This window comes from Armigeres subalbatus, chromosome 1, assembly GCF_024139115.2.
Source record: "Armigeres subalbatus isolate Guangzhou_Male chromosome 1, GZ_Asu_2, whole genome shotgun sequence".
NCBI lineage: Eukaryota > Metazoa > Arthropoda > Insecta > Diptera > Culicidae > Armigeres > Armigeres subalbatus.
Genome location: NC_085139.1, coordinates 117228878 through 117251811, shown reverse-complemented (window position 1 = coordinate 117251811; position 22934 = coordinate 117228878). Strand labels below are relative to the sequence as shown.

Genomic DNA, 22934 nt, shown 5'->3' with positions numbered 1-22934 from the left:
AAGGTACACTGAGTTGATCGATAACTAAGCAATACCCCTCCCCCCATATCCTCCCCCTTTTCCAAGGCGCATCCTCAACCCCCCTATCGTCGTCTCCTTAAGATAAAGAATGTGTGTTCCAAATTTGGTTGAAATCGGTCAATGGGTTCAGAAGTTATGCTGGCACATACATACAAACATACATACAAACATACAAACATTGAGTTTTATATATATGGATTATTAACAAGCTAAACGGAAGGTTTGGAATACTCGTTAAAGTAAAAAAGTCTTGGTAAAACAAAAATGATGTGGAATATTTTATTTGGGATACCAATACTTTCACTCAAAAAGCTGCTGGTTGCACCTGACAGTTCGTGACAGCAGTTGACTGGCAGCAGCTGAAGTTACATTTTTTCCTCTTTGCAGGTCTCGTCTCAGGGTTCAACTGCACTACCAGTAAATTACATTATTTATATTCTCTGTTTTAAGCCTCTCCTCATACACACGCACAGGCCAAAATCATTGAAGTAGGTATAAGATGCGAGAGGGTTTGTTTTGCTGCTTTGGCTGTGCAGTGCAGAGCGCATGTACTTCGAACTTATTTTATTCATTCATATTAACCACACGCATGTAATGGTGAGATAACAATGTTTATCAGTGATACACATAATTTGAAAACACAAAACCAGGTAATCAGTTCAATTTAGTGTTGAAGCGAGTGGCTCGGGAGTAGCAGTACACCGCCAGATGCAGAAGCAAGAGATGGCTGATATTAAGAAGGAAGAGCAATATGTTTTCTACGGTGGATCGACGAGTGAAAGTGTCGAAGCTGGGTGTAGCTCGTTGGGAGAACTTATCATCAAGCGGTTGCGCGAGAATGGCGATGATGTTGCGTTTGTGAGTGGATTATTACGAGATTAATACTGATAAAATAGATTTTGCTTGCTCATTCCTTAAATTCTTAATTGCATTATACTTAAAGCATGAATATTGAGTATATTGACAATACCATATTCACGATAAAATATATTCCTTGTTTTGCAGATTGATGGCCTCACTGACGAATCTATCACCTATGGAGATTTGTTGGAGCAGTCGGTTCGACTGGCGAACCGCTTCCATAGGATCGGAATAAAGAAAAATATGTTGATTGCTATCATTTGTGAGAACAGACTAGAATTGGCGCTTATAGCTTTCGCTGCAACCTATATGAATGCAATACCGATCTTGCTGAACCCCTCGTATACGTCGACTGAGCTGAAACATGTTCTTCAGTTGACTCAACCACGCGCCGTTTTCGTCTCTCCCATCGCTATAAAAACATTACTTTCAATAGCGGACAATATCCCTTCGATTCGGATGATCACATTGCTCGGTTCGAAGGAACGGCCACATAAACGCGTATCTTTGTTCGGTGAACTGTTTGATAGAAATAAGCTGAAAAGTGCACGATCTTTCAGGCCGCAGCCAGTAAACTTGAAAGAGCAGGTTGCTCTAATGGTAATGTCTTCCGGAACCACAGGCCTTCCAAAAGCAGTTCAATTAACCCACTACAATCTCATGGCCGTACTAGCTTACATTCGTGATGATGCCAAGAGTTTCTCTCTTCCTACGACATTATTAGGACTTACACTGCTACCATATTTTCACATCTATGGCTATATGATTCTACTAAGCGCATGCTGCAATAAACGCCCGATCGTATCACTGCCAAAATTCGAACCCAAACTATTTCTATCAACGATTGAAAAATACAAAATTGCCACTGCTGCCTTAGTTCCACCACTTTTAGTCTTCCTTGCGAAGCATCCTCTTGTGGACAAGTACGATATCAGTTCGTTGGTGGCTGTTGCCTGCGGAGCGGCACCTTTGAGCAAGGAGGTAGAAGAAATGGTTCACAAGAGATTACCAAGCTTGATGCTGATCCGCGTTGGGTATGGCATGAGTGAAACGTCACTGGGAGTTCTTACCAGAAACTTCGGAAAATCCGGTAGTGTCGGTAAGGTGAACCGAATGTTCTGGGTTAAGATCGTGGATCCAGATACGGGCAAGACCTTGGGTCCAAATCAGGTTGGAGAAATCTGCGCCAAGGGACCAATGATCATGAAGGGATATCTCAAGAATGACGATGAAACGCGTTCCATAATCGATAAGGACGGATGGCTACATACAGGGGACACGGGCTATTTCGACGAGGAAGAAGATTTCTACATCGTTGATCGTATCAAAGATCTGATCAAATACCGAGGTTTCCAGGTACCACCGGCGGAGGTCGAAGCGGTGCTGCTTACCAATTCGAAAATCAAGGATGCTGCGGTAATCGGTCTACCGGACGAGGTAAGCGGGGAGGTACCGATGGCATTCGTGGTGGCCCAGCCGGGGGTGGAGTTGACCGAGACTGAAGTTATCAGTTGGGTAGCAAGTCATTTGTCGAAAGAAAAACAGCTTCACGGGGGTGTGCAAATGATTGCGGAGATACCGAAAACGGCTAGTGGTAAAATTTTGCGACGTGAATTGCGCGCGTTGATAACGAAGTCAAAATTGTAAGATGTTCTTATCTTTTATGGCTTATTTAGGGGGGTTGATAAGCAATATAATGGGTGTTTTTGTTAGATAAAGGTAGAAAAAGTAGGAATAATAAATTGTTTTGAAATTATTATTTGTGTTTTTTTAGAAGAAAAAAATTTGTTGTGATAAGGTCTGGGTACTGAATTTGCAATCTCAAAAATAAATTTGTCTAGCTTTTTCTCGTGTTTAAGGAGCTGTAATTCAACTCACTCAAGTATAATTTTGCTGTGTTCAACCCAAAACGTCAAGAAGAATAAGAACATCAAGAAGAACTTGATGAACAAGGAGAACCTGACGAACAAGAAGGACAAGAAGAACAAAAAGAACAAAAGAAACTAGAGGAACAAGAAGAACAATAAGAACAATTAGAAGAAGAACAAAAAAGGACAAGAAAAACAAGAATAACAAAACGGAGAACAAGAACAAAAACGAAGATCAAGAATGATAAGAAGAAAAAGAAGAACAAGAAGAACAAGTAGAACAAGTAGAACAAGAAGAATAAGAAGAACAAGAAGAACAAGAAGAACAAGAGGAACAAGAGGAACAAGAAGAACAAGAGGAACTAGAAAAAAACAAGAAAAACAAGATGAACTAAAAACAAGAGCATGCGCATTATGACCGCACAATTCTGTAGTTTCTACTCCGTGATTGACTGAACCTGCGGAATTGTACAGAGAACACAATGAATAGGACTTGGGATTAGCTACCCATGCTCAATGTACACGTTTCGGGAGCTCAAATATTTAAAGTCAATAACGGCGCCGGCCACGTCCTTACGGTCATATAGGAATGGAAGGATTGTTAGTCTCGTTGCTACTAGAGACCGAGTATACCTCTGCATCTCCACGATTGTCTTGGGATAGGATATCGTTTTAGTTACAAAGGATAATTTATCTGGATTCACACTGAACTTCGCACTGAACTGATTAATTTTATTACGGGCCGCACATTGCAGAGCACAATATTTCGGCAGATCGCGAGATCGTTCTGCTGTTTGAAACAAGAGAAAACACGCACTGCACTTACTTGTTCAATGGCTACTCTTATTACCGGCCGCGCAATGCAGAACACAATATTTCGCCAGACCGCGTGATTGTTCTGCTGTCCATGTCTGGTGCATGGCTGGTGGGATAAAATTTTCTTAGTCGATGTGAGGCACTGCGTGCATGGATTCTAATTGTTTGACTAAGTTTATCACGGTGGTGAAGCACTGGCTACAGCGCTGCACTGGGTGATTACCAAGGTTTGGGAGGATGAGGTTCTGCCGCAGGAGTGGATGGAAGGTGTCGTGTATCCCATCTACAAAAAGGGCGATAAGCTGGATTGTAGCAACTACCGCGCAATCACATTGCTGAACGCCGCCTACAAGGTACTCTCTCAAATTTTATGCCGTCGACTAACACCAATTGCAAGAGAGTTCGTGGGGCAGTACCAGGCGGGATTTATGGGTAAACGCTCTACCACAGACCAGGTGTTCGCCATACGTCAGGTATTGCAGAAATGCCGCGAATACAACGTGCCCACACATCATCTATTTATCGACTTCAAAGCCGCATATGATACAATCGATCGGGACCAGCTATGGCAGCTAATGCACGAAAACGGATTTCCGGATAAACTGATACGGTTGATCAAGGCGACGATGGATCGGGTGATGTGCGTAGTTCGAGTTTCAGGGGCATTCTCGAGTCCCTTCGAAACCCGTAGAGGGTTACGGCAAGGTGATGGTTTTTCGTGTCTGCTATTCAACATCGCTTTGGAGGGAGTAATACGAAGGGCAGGGATTGACACGAGTGGTACGATCTTCACGAAGTCCGTCCAGTTATTTGGCTTCGCCGACGACATTGATATCATGGCACGTAACTTTGAGAGGATGGAGGAAGCCTACATCAGACTGAAAAGCGAAGCTAAACGGATTGGACTAGTCATCAACACGTCGAAGACGAAGTACATGATAGGAAGAGGCTCAAGAGAGGTCAATGTGAGCCACCCACCACGAGTTTCTATCGGTGGTGACGAAATCGAGGTGGTTGAAGAATTCGTGTACTTGGGCTCACTGGTGACCGCCGATAACGATACCAGCAGAGAAATTCGGAGACGCATAGTGGCTGGAAATCGTACGTACTTTGGACTCCGCAAGACGCTCCGATCGAATAGAGTTCGCCGCCGTACCAAACTGACTATCTACAAAACGCTTATAAGACCGGTAGTTCTCTACGGACACGAGACCTGGACGATGCTCGTGGAGGACCAACGCGCACTGGGAGTTTTCGAAAGGAAGGTGCTGCGTACCATCTATGGTGGGGTGCAGATGGCGGACGGTACGTGGAGGAGGCGAATGAACCACGAGTTGCATCAGCTGTTGGGAGAACCATCCATCGTTCACACCGCAAAAATCGGAAGACTGCGGTGGGCCGGGCACGTAGCCAGAATGTCGGACAGTAATCCGGTGAAAATGGTTCTCGACAACGATCCGACGGGAACAAGAAGGCGAGGTGCACAGCGGGCAAGGTGGATCGATCAGGTGGAGGACGACTTGCGGACCCTCCGCAGACTGCGTGGTTGGCGAAGTGCAGCCTTAAACCGAGCTGAATGGAGAAGTCTTTTATGTGCAGCACAGGCCACTCCGGCCTTAGTCTGATGATAAATAAATAAATAAGTTTATCGCTCATTCGTCCTGGTACTAACATTACGAAATTCGCGAAAAATACAACTGATTTCCAGTGATGCTGTGATTGCTTCAAAACTCTGTATGTGTCAATTTGTGTTCTCCATATAACTAAATGTAGGTAAATGTGTAATCAAAAGATTGACGATTCCATTTTGCATGGTTTAAAAAATGGAATTCGATATGAGTGTATTTCTGAAAATTGTCTGCCCCCTCCTTTATTTACGCCAATTACACACTTCGTAAACTCATAGACAACAATTAAGTTTTGTAAAGGGGGGTCCCGTAGCGTAGTTGGCTACACGTTCGCCTTATAAGCGAATGTTCATGGGTTCGATTCCCAGCCCCTCCACCAAACCCTCGTCAGTCGCCGGATGCGCAGCCCATGCGGTAGCGTATTGGGAGACGCGCCTTATCGTCGTGGCTGCCTGATGACGACTGACAACTTGTTCTTCTCGGAGGCATTCCTCCAACGTACCCGGATAAAATGGCAACCGAACAATGCAACGATCATTGGATGCACGACATGGACAAACGGCACGGAAGAAATAAACTACCCAATAGTGAGTTTAATTCACCCAACCTCGAACATCCGTACGGGAAGCCAAAATTGAGTAAGTAGGGTCGAAGTAGTTTGCCATTACTCCCATGTTAAAAAAGTACCCAACGGAAAATTTATTGACCCAAATTTAAGTTTAATTCACTCAATTTCGACCTCAGGTAATAAAACTCAACATTGGCTTCCCGTATTGAACTGGCGTCGTTGGATTGTTTGGCTCTTTTGTTTTTGACAACAAAAGACAGAGTGGATGAAAGCGAAGAGAAAAAATAACTCAAAAGTAAGTTTAAAAGTACTCAATTTTGGGTACTTTTTTTCTTCCGTGGACACAACGGACTGACGATGAGATGAACTGAACTGGCAACGACAACAATAAGGGTCTGTTCACAAATTACGTAACGCAAAAATCCGAGTTTTTGACCCCCTCCCTCCCCCTTGTAACAGAAAGTAACATTTTCCACACCCCCTCCCTCCCCCTTATAACGCGTAACTGAGAAATTTTTAAATCCATTTTTTTCCTCTGAAGCATGTGGGTTTTGGTATTTATTGAAAACTGTTAGAATAGAAACGGCACATGATTAAAACCAAGGATATCAAGAATGCAACTAGTAAAAACTTAAATAGAATTGCGACCATGATCATTCAAATTTTAGTTGAGCGGGACTGTTCTGTCGAGAAATACGATATTCGCTTTGTTCTTTTACGCATAACGGTCCCGCTTGATTTCGGCATTGACTAAAACGATAACGATAGACAAATCATTTTTAAATGGGACTGTTTATGTGGTTTTGACTGAGATGCAAAATTGCTTAGAATGAAACTGCCTCGAAATTTAGCAACAATTATTCGAACAAAACTTGCTGTATTTTAGGATTCCCAAAAAAAAATCAAAATAGCCTGCACTGATAAAAAGTAAAAAAAAACTACAAAGACTAGCATGGGACAATTATGCGTAGTATGGTAGTAAAGAGGAAAGGTTGGTACGTATTCATCGTCGTGATTAAGACATATTAGCAATTACTTCAATCAGTGATTAAAAAAACCCTCTAAGATAAACTTTTATTCGCGTTATGCGTAACATTTGCTAGTACCCACCCCTTCTCCCACCTTTTAGTGTAACAAAGTATAACGCAAGCTGGACCTCCCCCTCCCCCAAAAGCGTTACGTAATTTGTGAACAGACCCTAATGGTAATGGAAATCTAAAAATAGATTCTGTGTGGATTCTGCACAGCAGAATACCACAGTAGATATCAGCACAGTAGCGGTTAAGTAACACAGAGTGCCTGAATAAATAAATAAAGGAATAAAAAAAATAAATAAATAAGTTTTGTAATTTCGTATTCTAGCATATTCTGCACATAAAAGTATTTGTACATAGTCCCTGCAATGTGAACGATTATTGGAAGCATAGAGAAAAGTCACATCTATTACGATATGCCTAAAAACTCCAATGAAGGGTTAGGCATAAATCAATCAGAAATTTCCCTCAAATGACAAGGTCCATAAGCACTTCCACAGTTAATAACTGCGAGGTTTCTAAGCCATGTTACCTTTTTTGCATTCGTATATCATGAGGCTAACACGATGATACTTTTATGCCCAGGCAAGTCGAGACAATTTCCAATACGAAAATTGGCTAGACCGGCACCGCGAATCAAACCCAGCCACCCTCAGCATGGTCTTGCTTTGTAGCCGCGCAGGAGGGCCCCAAAAAATATTCGTTGAAATATTAATCGATAAAAAAAATTTAAACATGAAGTAATTTGGAGCAACAGAATCGTTGTTTTCGGTGTACCCCATGAAATCATTTGCATTACAGCTGCAACTATCGGCAACTTTGTGAGTTTCAAGCAGTTGTAGTTTCAACTTCCCATTAATAAATCTTGCAGAGATCGGGCTACTTTTGACCAGGCATTGCAATATCATCTGAGCACAGGATATTATCTTTGCTTCTGCAAAGATATTATCTCTAATCAAAGAGCACTCTGGAAAGATATTATCATTTGAGCGTTTGATGATGATCCGGATAGCCAACGCAGTTCGGGGATTGTTCGCGTTGCGAAGGTGTTGCTACAACAAAAGCTGTGAAAAAATGTTTCTCCATGACGAACATTGCACTTTGTTTACTGAGCGGATAGATAACTAAGATCGATATCCCATCATTTCATCAGTATCTTTGCTCAAAAGATCGAATGATAGGATAGTTTGCAATGCCTGCTTTTGACACGGGATCCAGACAAATGCCCATAAAAGCAATCTAAAGGATTGGCCGAGTATATGTTGAAACCGATTTGAGATCTTAAAATAGTTGGACCTCACGTTTTTTCGTAAAGTTCGTGAGGAACCATTTACATTCATCTGATAAAATGCATTTATCTTTATCCTATTAAATAACTTATGTATAGATATCGTTCAACATATAAAAACTTAACTATGTTATGCGTGGTGGTCGATCAACGAGAGAATGTGCAGGTTGAGGATCAAAGGCCGGTTCTTCAGCTTCAGCTTAATCAACGTCCATAGCCCACACTCCGGAAGCACTGATGATGATAAGGACCCATTCTACGCGCAGCTGGAACGTGAGTATGACAGCTGCCCAAGTCACGACGTCAAAATCGTCGTAGGAGATTTGAACGCTCAGGTTGGCCAAGAGGAGGAGTTTAGACCGACTATTGGAAAGTTCAGCGCTCACCGGCTGACGAACGAAAACGGCCTACGAAAAATTGATTTCGCCGCCTCCAAGAATATGGCCATTCGCAGCACCTACAGACAGCCTGCACCTGCAGACAGAATCACAAATCGACCACGTTCTGATCGATGGACAGCACTTCTGCGACATTATCGACGTCAGGACACATCGTGGCGCTAACATCGACTCTGACCACTATCTGGTGATGGTTAAACTGCGTCCAAAACTATCCGTCGGTGGATCCGTCAGTTGAAGCAGCCATTAACGACGCAGCGGAGAACAACGTTGGGTATGTGAGACGAAGTCGACGGAACGAGTGGTTCGACGAAGAGTGCAGGCAGATTCTGGAGAAGAAGGACGCAGCGCGGGCGGTCGCGCTGCAACAAGGTACCTGGCAGAACGTGGAACCTTATAGACGGAAGCGGAGACAGCAGACCCGCCTTTTCCAGGAGAAGAAACGCCGCCTGGAAGAAGCGGAGTGCGAGGAGATGGAACAGCTGTGCCGTTCTCAAGAAACACCCAGTTCTATCAGAAGCTCAACGCATTCCGCAAATGCTTCGTGCCGCGAGCCGAAATGTGCAGGGATAAGGATAGGAGCATCTTGACGGACGAACGTGTGGCGATCGAAAGGTGGAAGCAGTACTACGAGGAACATTTGAATGGCGCTGAGAGTGCAGGCAGTGAAAGTAAAGGCAGCGGAGGAGATGACTACGTCAGTTCAGCGGACGATGGAAGCCAACCAGCCCCACCTTGAGGGAAGTTAAGGATGCCATCCAACAGCTAAAGACCAATAAAGCAGCTGGTAAGGATGGTATCGGAACTGAGTTCATCAGATGGGTCCGGAAAAGCTAGCCACTTGCCTGAACAAACTGATAGTCAGAATCTGGGAAACTGAACAGCTACCGGAGCAGTGGAAGGAAGGGGTCATATGTCCCATCTACAAGAAAGGTGACAAGCTGGAGTGTGAGAACTTTCGAGCGATCACCATCCTTAATGCCGCCTACAAAGAGATATCCCAGATCATCTTCCGTCGTTTATCACCATTAGTGGATGAGTTCGTGGGAAGTTATCAAGCCGGCTTTGTTGACGGCCGCTCGACAACGGACCAGATCTTTACTATACGGCAAATCCTTCAAAAATGCCGTGAATACCAGGTCCCAACGCACCATCTGTTCGTTGATTTCAAGGCGGCATACGACAGTATAGACCGCGTAGAGCTATGGAAAATTATGGACGAGAACAGTTTCCCTGGGAAGCTTACCAGACTGATCAAAGCAACGGTGGATGGTGTGCAAAACTGTGTGAAGATTTCGGGCGAACACTCCAGTTCGTTCGAATCGCGCTGGGGACTAAGACAAGGTGATGGACTTTCGTGCCTGTTGTTCAACATTGTGCTAGAAGGTGTCATGCGGAGAGCCGGGTGTAGCAACCGGAGTACGACTTTCAACCGATCCAGTCAATTTATTTGTTTCGCGGATGACATGGACATTGTCGGCCGAACATTTGCAAAGGTGGCAGAACTGTACACCCGCCTGAAACGTGAAGCAACAAAAGTTGGACTGGTGGAAAATGCGTCAAAGACAAAGTACATGCTTGTGGGCGGAACCGAGCGCGACAGGGCCCGCCTGGGAAGCAGTGTTACGATAGACGGGAATACCTTCGAGGTGGTCTACCTCGGATCCTTGTTAACGGCTGATAACAATGTTAGTCGTGAAATATGAAGGCGCATCATCTGTGAAAATCGGGCCTACTACGGGCTCCAGAAGAAACTGCAGTCAAAAAAGATTCGCCACCGCACCAAATGTGCCATGTACATGACGCAAATAAGATCGGTAGTCCTCTACGTACATGAAACATGGACAATGCTCAAGGAGGACTTGCAAGCACTCGGAGTATTCGAGAGTGCTTAGCACCATCTTTGGCGGTGTGCAAGAAGACGGTGTGTGGCGGCGAAGAGTGAACCACGAGTTCGCCCAGCTCTACGACGAAGCCAGTATCCAGAAGGTAGCTAAAGCCGGAAGGGTAGGAAGGGCAGGACATGTTCCAAGAATGCCAGACAGAAACCCTGCAAAGATGGTGTTCGCTTCCGATCCAGCAGGTACGAGACGGCGTGGAGTGCAGCGAGCGAGATGGGCAGACCAGGTGCAAAACGACTTGGCGAGCGTGGGGCGTATTCGAGGATGGAGAGATGCGACCTCAAATCGTGTATTGCGGCGTCAAATTATTGATTCAGTGTTATCTGTTTAGATGTAGACAAAATAAATGAAATGAATGTGCGATTAGGATATCGGGCGTGCCGATGAGCGGCACTATCATCACACGGTTGCACATGCTATTAGGCTTTGCGGACTACATCGATCTCATTTTAACGATCGCAGGGCAGTAGTGGAGGTTTAAGGCTTAGCCAAAGCCTCTACTACCAAGGCAAAGTAAATTGCTACGAGTAATAGATAAAGGAAGAACTAGTGGTGTTGATGCTGAGGTTGTGCTTGTAGTTGATGAAGAATTTGTTTACTTTGTACGGCTTGTGACATATGTGACAATGACGTTTCTCGTGAAGTGAGAAGACGTATTGTTGCTGCGAATAGAATATTTCAACGGTTTACATAACCAGCTTAAGTACTGAAAATATATTATATTATGATAGACTAGATGATCTATTGGCAAACATTTCTGTCTCATACGCCGGAGGTCGTTGGTTTAATGTCAAGCTCGTTGTTTTTATAGGTACTTCGTATATCCCTTAAACCTTTTCAAGTTCTTGCGATCGCAAGGACGAATAAAGGAAAGCTTGTTTCTAACATGTACCTTTCAAATTAGAACCTAAGAAATCAATGATGGATAGACAATTTTCGCAAAGTGAATTCAAATCTATTGTTTCTTAATCTTAGACAATCTACATTGAACAAGTGAAAAAGACTTGAAATAAATATTTTAGGTTATGGGAAATTCATTCGCAATAATGAAAACTTTGCATTTTAAAGAATTTTTCTCCTCGACCAAAGTTCTATTGATTCAATTTATTTCGCTCCGTATTAAACAGTAGCAATTTCTAAATAGACATGGCAAACATAAGTGAAAGTATGCTGATAAGGCCCATATCATAATATATCACGATGAAGATACCTGTGTTGAGACGTAGGGCAAATTTATACATCATTTTCCGCACTTATCTACTTTTCGCATCACCAGAACCCCTAGCTTCTTTTGTCGATTGGAGCTGAACTTTTGCAAGCTTTCTCTGCTTCCACCCCGCCCCAGGAAAGATGAGTGCCGGTAGATAAACAATCGATAGCATCTCAATAGGAGTGCTCCATTTTCATTTTCCCGCGTAGACACAAGAGTAAGATCACACAATACCGTGCCAGACCGTTTACGTTTACATGTCTATCAGGACGTCGTCGGAAGGTAATCTCCGGTGGTGAAAAGTTTTTCTTTTCAGTAAGTTGCTTCATTTGTTGGGAAATTTTTTTCTCTCACTGCACGATGATTACTTTGGTTGTCGGCTATGGTGGGGGACACCAACAATATTTTAAGTGGTAGAAAACGGTTTTTGCCATTAATATATTTATATGGTCAATTTATGCAGGTATATGATATCAGTCAACGGAATAAAGCAAAATAGTCATATATTAGAAAAAGATCTTAAGAGATCACACAAAAAACATCCAAAAATTGTGTGACAGATCAGAAAATGTCAAATATATTGGAATTCCAAAATATTTATGATTCTAACAAAAACATATTTTGAGGGGGGGGGGGGGGGGGGGTTGAAATGGCTACTTATTTTCAAACGAGATGCTGAAAAAATAAAATAAACGATGGTATATGTATCTGTTGACACCAATTTAAAGTTTAGATAACACAGCTGATAATATTTGCAGCTTCATATTTTTTCCCGAGATAGTCTCTTAACATGACAATCGTAAACAGCAAGGCGGGGTATTTCTAAATATACAACTTTTTTTCGCCTAACCGAAGAAGATGCCATTTCCAAACGATAAGACTACAATGCTGATTACGTTTGAAATAAATGCCACTGTTATGGTCATCATAATCATCTATCAGGCTGAACAAACTCCAACAGTCATCTCTGTGCAACACAGTTCCATCCGAGCATTGAACCAAGCAAGATGCACAACAACGATCGGTACATTTTCTACGGTGGACAACTGAAATCCAACATTCACTGTGGACGTACTTCGTTGGCAGATTTGATAATTCATCGACTGAAAAATCATGGGAACGATGTGGCATTTGTGAGTATTTCAGTAGCTTTCTTTATTGGTAGTAAAACTCACACGGAAATCTGCTGTCTCAGATTGATGCAGTTTCTGGCAAAACCATTACGTTCCGACAAATATTGGATAGTGCACTCAGAGTTGCTCACCGCATGAAGCAGTACGACCTCGGTAGAAGATCTATCATCGGCATTATGAGCGAGAATCGTTTGGAGTACTCGATCGCGGCATTTGCCACCATATTTGTGGGAGCCATAATTATACCCCTGAATCCCAGCTATACAACGACAGAACTGAAACATGTGCTGAATCTCATCAGCCCTCAAATGATATTCACATCATCAAAGGCTCACAGCACACTGAACTCATTAATGCCAGAATACCCTTCCATTAAGTTCATCGTTTCGCTGGATGACGTTCAAGTTGAACCTCGAGTCAAATACTTCCAAGAGTTTCTGAATAATTCTAACAATTCGATGATAAGCCCCGATCCAGCAATTCTCAAGAATGATGTCGCTGTGATGGTCCTTTCGTCCGGTACCACTGGTTTGCCTAAAGCAGTTCAACTGACACATTTCAACGTCATGACCGTCGTTGCATACATGCGTGAAGACCCTCGATACAATGATTTATCTGTTCCGATACGTCTGTTGGGACTGCTACCGTTCTACCACGTTTACGGTTTCATGTTAATGCTCAACGTCTGTTGTAACCGATACTCAATGGTGGTACTTCCTCGCTTTGAACCGGATCTTCTCTTACGAAGTATTCAAGATTATAAAGTGACGATGGCAAATTTGGTTCCTCCTTTGGTTGTATTTCTTGCAAAGCATCCCTCTATCGAGCGGTACGACTTAAGTTCACTGAAAGCGATTCTATGTGGAGCGGCTCCACTTAGTATGGATATAGAACTGCAAGTGGTCCGTCGATTGCCGCAAATCCAGAGCATCCGTGTCGGTTATGGAATGAGTGAAGCATCCCTGGGGGTAATTTCAAAAACAAATTCAAAACCAGGAACGGTCGGCAGAGTTCATAAAACCAGTTGGGTGAAGGTAGTCGACACGGAACATGGAAAAACGTTAGGACCTTACCAAATCGGAGAAATATGCATCAAAGGACCTCTGGTTATGAAAGGATATTACAAGAACGAACAAGCAACTCGAGAAACGATCGACGCAGAAGGATGGTTGCATAGTGGGGATACGGGGTATTTCGACGACGAAGGGGATTTCTTCATCGTGGATCGAATAAAGGACCTGATCAAGTACAAAGGATTCCAGGTGGCCCCAGCAGAAGTGGAGGATGTTCTACTGGGTCATCCGGGAATCAAAGATGCAGCGGTGGTGGGGATCCCGGATGAGGCCAGCGGTGAGCTTCCGACGGCATTCGTAGTTCTTCAGGACGGTGCACGGTTGTCGGCGGTGGAGGTGCAAAGGCTCGTAGCTTCCAAGTTATCACCTCAGAAACATCTTCGTGGAGGTGTTTATTTCGTACAAGAAATTCCGAAGACCGGAAGCGGCAAGATTCTTCGACGTGAATTAAGAGATAAGTTGGTCAAAATCGAAAAGTCAAAGTTGTAACCCAATACAAACGTTTAGGTATAGGAGCTAAGGAGCGCATAATTAAAATCATATATGTACTGAAATTAAAAAATTAGATCAATTTATAATCGCACTCAAATTAAATGTTAATTGTTTTACTTTTAAATTATATTCACTTATCAATTTTAATTTTGGATGGTAAAAAGTGTTCATCCTCAGCGATTGTCCATTATTCTCCTGATCTGTTTTCATTTTAAATTTATGTCGCTTTTCTTAATTTCTTCGCTGCTTCACCGCGTTTCGTAACATTTCTATCAGTACGATCAAATTAGGATTATCCAACTTTGCTCGTAAATTTTGGTGACTGTTTGTAAACATGCTTGATGCGCTTGACTATCCTTGGATATCAGAGTTTTGAAGACGGCTGCTGTTATATACCGATCGACTCAGCTCGACGAATTGAGGTGATGTCTGCATGTGTGTATGTATGTATGTGTGTATGTGTACATTTTGAAGAATTGTCCTACACTTTTTGGAAAAACGGCTGCCTCCCACTGACTGCCAAAGCGTGGGACGCGGGGGGCATTCACCGCCAAACAAATTTGTTTTCTGTACCCCCGTCTTGATTCTGATTTCTACATACGGTGAATAGTCATGATGGCGTGACTCGTATTTTTGGTAGATCGGTGATACTCTCCTGCAGAATGACGGATTGGCTACGGAAGTACTATTACAGTGATGAACTTATAAAATCATAAAAAATCACTTTAATAAAGATTAAAAAATACGGAAGTACTCTTTACAACCAGTGGCATAAGCAGCGAACCTTGTTAAATGTTAGACTTCTTCTTCTTATTGGCATTACATCCCCACACTGGGACAGAGCCGCCTCGCAGCTAAGTTTTCATTAAGCACTTCCACAGTTATTAACTGCGAGGTTTCTAAGCCTGGTTACCATTTTTGCATTCGTATATCATGAGGCTAGCACGATGATACTTTTATGCCTAGGGAAGTTGAGACAATTTCCAATCCGAAAATTGCCTAGACCGGCACCGGGAATCGAACCCAACCACCCTCAGCATGGTCTTGCTTTGTAGCCGCGCGTCTTACCGCACGGCTAAGGAGGGCCCAAATGTTAGACTATTTATCCGTAAATGATTGACTTTGGTAGCCGATAGGGAGGTCAGAACCCGAATGGTTGGATGGCGTTTTTCTAGGAAGCAGTTTTAAAAGCATGGGAATATCCCATTATGTATGTCATTCCAATCCATTCAAGTGAATGTTAATGCGCTTAATAAGGAAACGACAATTCATGAGTGGACAAAGTGACAGTCATTTCTTCAGCAGTTTACTTGATACATCAACCGACATCCTAAAACCTTTTTAGGGCTTGTTCTAGGTTGCGGCCCACGATGGTGAGAGGTTGGACCTTTGTGATTTTGGAACATTTAGGTCTTAGGCAGAATGTCCTTCGCCAATGGATATCTTACTGCCGATGTGGAGCTTTTGCTAGACTTTTGCAAAAACTCCCAATGTCAGTCAATGTTGACGAGAACGTGATCGGCTAATGAAATATTGGATCATTTCACGTAAGTAGTTGGTAGATAGACAATTGAACTCTTCAGGATGGGATGTTTTCTGTATAAACTACACTGATTAGCGTGTAGGGCTTAGATTCGGTCGTGGCAGAATTGGATAGCAAGTTAAAAAACGTCTTGGGCATTTGTATAGGATCAGCCAACATTATTGCTTTAGATTGGTCACTTCTAGTACAATGCATGCCGAGGGAATCGAGAATGTTTTCCATCCGAAAACAATCCTACGACTTTGCTGGCAAGGCTAACTGGAGACCAAAAATAGATCGGTCACTACAGACTTCAAAAATAGAATCCGTTGACGCATGAGTATAATATAGGGTAGACTATATTATCCATGTCAATTGACCTCTTCTCTCACGTCAGCAAGGTTGTTGGACCCAACTTGTAGCTTACCAGTTTGATCAATGGACTGTCCTAGTGAATTCTTCACCGTATTTACATGCATCAACCAGATAGTGCATCTCTTTCGGTCAATCTTTTTAAGGTGGCGCGAGGCTGGAAATCGCTATCAAAGCGTTGAAGCACAGTGTCTTATGATGCATAGTTGTTTGTTTGGCCTTGATATCCTAGACATTGATGAAGACCTCAAATGGCTTAAGAAATTCCCCTTCAAAGGGGAAGCAGAAAATATTATAGCTTCAATAAGGTGGGAATAATCGATCTAAAATGAATTTTAGTAGCCTAGAAAGAGATCTTCGCCGTATTGACAGAATAGGGCACTGCACGGACTACTTTGTCTCTTTCTTGCTTCATAGAAATTAGAAAACAACCAGGCCAGTAAACGTCAAAATTTATGAGGGACGTTCTTCATAAATTTTGACGTTTACTGGCCTTGTTGTAGAGTTAGGAGTTAGGATAGGATGTCATAAAAAATCGTACCGATTTACTGTACTGTCGTTATCGTACCGGTTGCTGATTGGGTGAAAATGACGGCGATGGCACATTTTCAGAAGGTTAGCTTATTGTTAGGACTAGGACTTTTTCCGACCCATAATCGGTAGGGAGAGCCTTCACTCCGCTACCAATGACAACGGCCTACGGCTAGTAAATTTTGCTGCTGCCAGAGGGATGGCCATCAGTAGCACCTACTTTGCACGAAAGAGCACACTTGGAGACACCTGTCGTGTTCGGAGGAGACGGCCTCACCCGAATCAGCCGTTTCCAGCTGCTGCTCGATCCGCAGCAGCTCGGAAGCATTACTTCTTCCCGCGAAATTCATCACAAAACTGAAGCTGACTCCGCTCATCTGTCACTCACATATCTGGCACTCGTTTTCTGTTTATATTTATATTACCCCTTATTCTGTTTATATTTATATTATCAATACCCGTCTCAATCCCTACAACACCCAAATGGTGAAACTTGCAACCAGATAGACCATGTTCTGATGGATGGGCGCCATTTATCGGATGTTATCGATGTGCGGACATTCAGAGGTCCGAACATTGACTCTGATCACTACCTCGTAGTCAGTAAAATTCGATCACGGTTGTCAACTGTATCGAACGAAAGATCACAGCGAACGATGCGTTACAGCGATTGTCGGCGGAAAGAGTATCGGCTGAGTACCGCCAGAAGCTCAACGAACGGATAAGTGCAATCAACGTTAGCGACAACATCAACGATCTATGGGAGTAGATCCATGGAGCGGTGAGCACAACAGCACGAGAAGTGGTAGGCACTGCACAGAGGCGACCCAGGACGGGTTGGTTCGATGTGGAGTGTCAGAGAGTGACAAACGAGAAGAACGTTGCCAGAAGCCGGATGTTGGGGTCGGGTACCCGATCGAATAGAAATCGGTACAAGGAAGCAAGAGCAGCCGAAAAACGAACCCACCGCAGGAAGAAAAAAGAGTACGAAGAACAAGTTATTAGTGAGGCGCAGGAAAAAATGGAGCAGAACGATATGCGGAGGTTTTATGAGTCTGTCAATGGCGTGCGGAGAAAGACAGTGCCATCTCCCGTCATGTGCAACGATCAACAAGGGAATTTGCTGACAGATAAAACTGAAGTGGCTGAAGCAAATCTTCAAGACTTTGTTGAATGGAGGAAGTGACGGTGCATCGGTTAACAGAATAAATATTAGCGACGATGGACAAGCTGCCCTAGCAGCACACTTGCTACACATTGGTCACTGCAATTTTTATGTGACCAGATTAAGTCACAATCAAGTTGCTAAACCATTTCTGACTGACTTGTGCTGCTCGGGTGTGGAGTCACCTACACTAGATGAGGTTAAAAAAGCTGTTAAAGAGCTGAAAAACAATAAGGCTGCGGGGAAGGACCAGCTCCCGGCTGAACTTCTCAAACACGGCAGTGAGCAGCTTCATGAAGTTCTTCACCATATTATGTCGAAAATATGGGAAGACGAGGAAATGCCTGCTAGCTGGTTGGACGGCCTCATTTGCCCTCTCTTTAAGAAAGGGCGCAGACTGGAGTGCGCCAATTATCGAGGAATAACCCTCCTTAATTCGGCGTACAATATTATGTCCCGTATTCTGTTCAACAAATTGAGACCGCTTGAAGAGTCCTTCGTCGGCGAATACCAAGCAGGTTTTCGTAAGGGGCCGATCAACGACGGATCAAATGTTTACCCTGAGACAAATCCTTGATAAATTCCTGGAGTACAACTTGCAGACACATCATCTGTTTATTGATTTCAAGGTGGCGTACGATTCAGTGAAACGGAATGAATTATGGCAAATTATGCTTGAACATGGTTTTCCGGCGAAACTGATACGGCTGATTCGTATAACGTTGGACGGATCGAAATCAAGTGTAAGGGTTGCGGATGAAATATCGACGTCATTTGTTACCTTAGATGGATTAAAGCAGGGTGATGTACTCTCGAATCTACTGTTCAATATAGCGCTCGAGGGAGCGATTAGGAGAGCTGGTGTGCAAAGAAGCGGTACCATTATCACAAAATCGCATATGCTCCTGAAATTTGCGGACGATATCGATATTATCGGAATTGATCGCCGTGCCGTGGAAGAGGCCTTTGTGCCTCTTAAGAGGGAGACAGCGAGGATTGGGCTCACGATCAATACCAGCAAAACGAAGTACATGGTCGCTGGCAATCATCGTGGGTTCATTAGTGGTGGTGATAGCGAAATGGTGCTGGATGGTGAAAAATTTGAAGTGGTAGAAGAATTTGTGTATCTTGGAACATTAGTGACGTGCGATAACGATGTTACCCGCGAGGTGAAAAGGCGTATTGCAGCTGCAAATACGGCTTATTACGGACTTCGTAACCAGCTTAAGTCCCGTAGTCTGCAAACGAAAACAAAACTCGCGCTGTATACTACTCTGATTCTTCCGGTGGCTTTATACGGCCATGAGACATGGACGTTAAAGGAGGCTGATCGGAGAGCTCTCGGAGTGTTTGAGCGTAAGGTGCTGCGGACAACACTCGGCGGTAAACAGGAGAACGGTATCTGGCGGCGTCGCATGAATCACGAAGTGTACCAGGTGTATAAAGGGCTGGATATTATTAAGCTTATTCAACACGGCAGACTACGGTGGGCTGCTCACGTTGTTCGTATGCCGGAAGAACGTCAAGCGAAGATAATATTTAGTAGAGAACCCGGAAGAGGCCGCAGGCTTCGTGGAAGGCCGCGTACACGATGGCTTTTTGCAGTTGAAGAGGACCTGAGGGCGCCCAATGTTCAGGGCGACTGGAAGCGATTGGCCCAGGATCAAGTCCAGTGGAGAAGGATACTCCATTTGGCGTAGGTTCATCGAAGAGCTGTAGTCCATAAAGTATCAAGTAAGTAGCTTATTGTTAAATTGGCCGTGTTGCTGGTGCATAAGTTCATATTCATAAAAATATGCAAATTTTTTTTTTTATGGATTTTATGTGTAAAATTAAATTATGCTGAACTGTAAAAGATATACAGTATACCCCCGCTGATCCGACAAATGTATGGCCGGACTATCGGAGTTTCTCTCGTTAATCCGACTGTCAAATCCATACAAATGAACCAAAACAAAATCACAGCACAAATTTGAAAACTGACAGCATAATGTGTTTAAATGGGTGTTGATACTTTTTAATCCGGAAAATTCCGAATTAGCGAGATCCGGACTAAAGAGTCGTCGGACTAGCGAGGTCCGGATAAGCGGGGGGATACTGTATACATGATACAAAGGTTATGCTAAATAAAACCACTCGATTTTAAGCACCATTGATCACATTTTAACCCTTTTCACTCTGAAACTCATCTAATTCCACAAAAAAAACTTTTTCTGTTAGTACTTAGTTGTCAAATCCTATCTTAAGTTTAGAGGATTTTGTTGGCAAACTGTTACTGTTAGCCAATTCGGTCCATGGCTACGTACGAAGGGCTCGCAAATAGTTTTTCACCTGACTTGACCCCATGGCAGTGTGGGCAGCTCAGAAGATTGAGCAATTGCTTTTAATATGGTTCACCATACGAAACACTAAAGGAACCGAATCCGGAGATCTGTTTGGAAGATTTGAATCCGTTAGAAGAAAAAAATGGCATGCCATATATCAAACATCAAACTTTATGATTTTGGAATACATTTTAGCCTTTCTCGTATACTAAGTGTACGTGGGGAAGGGCCGTTTAGGCGAATACCGTTCGGCCGGATGCCATTTGGCCGAATGCCACTAGGCCGAAAGTTTTTTGTCCGAATATACCAGTTGGCCGAATAGACCATTGGGCCGAAAGTCATTTGGCCGGAAAAGTCGTTTTGCCGGCAGGGTCATTTGGCCGTAAGGGTCGTTTGGCCGAAAGGGTCGTTTGGCCGAAAGAGTCATTTGGCCGAAAGGGTCATTTGGCCGAAAGGGTCGTTTGGCCGAATAGGACATTTGGCCGAATAGGTCATTAGGCCAAATAGGACATTTGACCGAATAGGTAATTTGAAAAGTGAGAAATTAGGAGTGAGAAGAGAGACTCTCAATTCTCATTCTACATTTCTCACTTCTCACTGTAAAAAGTGAGAAGCGTGAAGTGAGTAGTAAGATGTCTCACTTTTCACAGTAAGGAGTGAGAGATGAGGAGTGAGAAGTGAGACGTCTCACTTCTCACTCCGCATTTCTCACTTCTCGCTGTAAAAAGTGAGAAGCTCGAAGTGAGTAGTGAGACGTCTCACTACCCACTTCACACTACTCATTTTTTACAGTGAGAAGTGAGAAATGAGGAGTGAAAAGTGAGACGTCTCACTCCTCACTTCTCATTTCTTACTTCTCATTGTAAAACTCATATCCTTAGAAGACCCGTTCGCCTATGGCAATAGGACTTATCCCCAAAGCAGAGTGTTCGAGGAGCCCGAGAAGGGAATTAAATTTAAAAATTAATCCTGCGTCCTGATACTGGCCGCTCCGTCGTCAGCAAGTGCGTCTCTGATACTGGCCGGTATGCCGAAACACCCTGGGATGGCCGTATTTGGGGCAACGGCAAACGAAGTGTTCGACACTATTACTGAGCGGGTCGGAAGGACCTGGCCCAGGGCATGGGACTCTTAGGGTCGGCTTACAGGGCTGGTCAAGGACACAAGTAAAACACGTTCTTGTTCTTTTTTATATATATTCTTTTCGACTTACGGTTGTGTGTGTGTGTGTCTGTGTGGCGTGTAGTTGCGGCCGGCCGATGCTGGAGCTCTTCGGGATCCCGGAGCGGTTTATTAGGGGAACGGGCCACCGATCGGATGGATAATTCGACGGCAGCTCAGAATGCCCTACAGGCGACGAAAACGGGTGAATTACCCGATTGAGTTCCCTTTTGACGTCGATTGTCTGGACGGAATCGACGGTGCGGTCCCAACAATGTCCTCGGAGTCTTTCCCTGGACTTTCGGGTGATCCACGATTATAAAAGGCCTTCCGGGGGGGGGAGCGGTCTCACCAGTACTTCTCAGGTGAACGTTAACGGGTCCTGGTAATAGGGTTAGGGGTTAGGTATGAAATTGGCTTTTGGGGTTTGATTGCTAATTTCGTCCTCAATTTATAGCATACCTGATTCCAAATAATAGGTAAAATCCCCGATATGGGATTATACTTGAGCTATAAGCTTTAGACTGTGCTTGGTGGGTAACGGATAACTTTTAAAAAACTTTTCTACCTTCTCACTTGGCGCTCTAGATCAGAAAAGACTTTAGCTAAATGCAACCCAGTAGCTCATACCTCCTTTTCCCTTTTCCTTTCTTATACCGTAGTCGTCGTATCCAGTGTGGCAATACTTTTTATTCCCTTTGGCTCATTATTTTCATATGTAACGTCTAGTTGTGATCAGTGTAAATGTATTGTGTTTAACAAATTTTGTTTTTTTTTAGCTTATGAGTGATTTTTAAATTAATTATATCAACAATATTAACGTAACAATTTTAACTAATAATTTTACTAACATTTAGAATAGACATTACAATTAACAAACTAACAAAATTAACACTTTTTTTATATTTTTATTATTTAAATTAACCATAGTTACGTAACGGTAACAACACTGTTGAATACCTCTCAGATATAGCAGTTGGATTGAAATGGACCTCCCCCGAAATTGTGGTAGACTCTAGTGTGCCCGGTTCTGAGCCTGGAGATCACGATTTGCTCCTTTTGGGAGACCAAGTCATTCCAAGGACCTGTGGAGCACTTGATTTTGCTTAGGAAAATTGAGTTCCTGGATCCCCAAAGTGTAGCCCAGTCCTGACCGACGACATTTTTTGTCCAGTTTTTCACGTTGACCAGCGGGACGGAGCGGGTGTAGAGTAGGCCCACACTGGCGAGGGCATCGACATCGACGTTTCCCCTTATGCCGCAATGGCTGGGAATCCAGGCGAAGCAGGTGTTTGGCGTCATACCTGCGAGGATTCCTTGGATACACGGATGTTTTAGGTTATGGCTTGGTAGGGCGACGACCACACTAGCTGAGTCCGTAAGGAACGCTATTGGCTTATTTGCTGGAAGAGTAGGTAGCTGCGATGAAAATGGTTGCAGCCTTGTTGGAGAAAATGCTACATTGAGGAGGTAGGCTCTCGGACCTGGCAAGGTTAGTTCCGGAAACGCCGAAGCCTACCCCTCGGCTAGAGACAGAACCATCAGTGTACCTGACGGTATGGTTCCGG

The 22934-nt window shown here is 43.6% G+C and overlaps 3 protein-coding genes across 4 annotated transcripts in view; 2 read left to right on the top strand and 1 right to left on the bottom strand.

The window, feature by feature from the left end:
• LOC134204984 (uncharacterized) overlaps positions 1-22934 on the bottom strand; it is a 69435-nt gene that overhangs the window by 4123 nt on the left and 42378 nt on the right. The window lies entirely within an intron of this gene.
• Positions 672-2638, top strand: LOC134204985 (uncharacterized). The gene is made up of 2 exons (XM_062679837.1): positions 672-879; positions 1027-2638. Exons 1-2 carry the CDS (start codon positions 730-732, stop codon positions 2527-2529), a joined length of 1653 nt encoding a protein of 550 aa, XP_062535821.1. The 5' UTR covers positions 672-729; the 3' UTR covers positions 2530-2638.
• On the top strand, positions 12533-14382 carry LOC134205691 (uncharacterized). Its single transcript, XM_062681217.1, has 2 exons — positions 12533-12726; positions 12789-14382. Exons 1-2 carry the CDS (start codon positions 12601-12603, stop codon positions 14286-14288), a joined length of 1626 nt encoding a protein of 541 aa, XP_062537201.1. The 5' UTR covers positions 12533-12600; the 3' UTR covers positions 14289-14382.

Bases quoted from the DNA above. Each gene is read 5' to 3' on its own strand.
- LOC134204985 (XM_062679837.1), top strand. From the start codon at position 730: ATGCAGAAGCAAGAGATGGCTGATATTAAGAAGGAAGAGCAATATGTT. The intron at 880-1,026 runs GTGAGTGGATTA...CTTGTTTTGCAG, and splicing joins ATGGCGATGATGTTGCGTTT to ATTGATGGCCTCACTGACGA.
- LOC134205691 (XM_062681217.1), top strand. From the start codon at position 12,601: ATGCACAACAACGATCGGTACATTTTCTACGGTGGACAACTGAAATCC. The intron at 12,727-12,788 runs GTGAGTATTTCA...CTGCTGTCTCAG, and splicing joins ATGGGAACGATGTGGCATTT to ATTGATGCAGTTTCTGGCAA.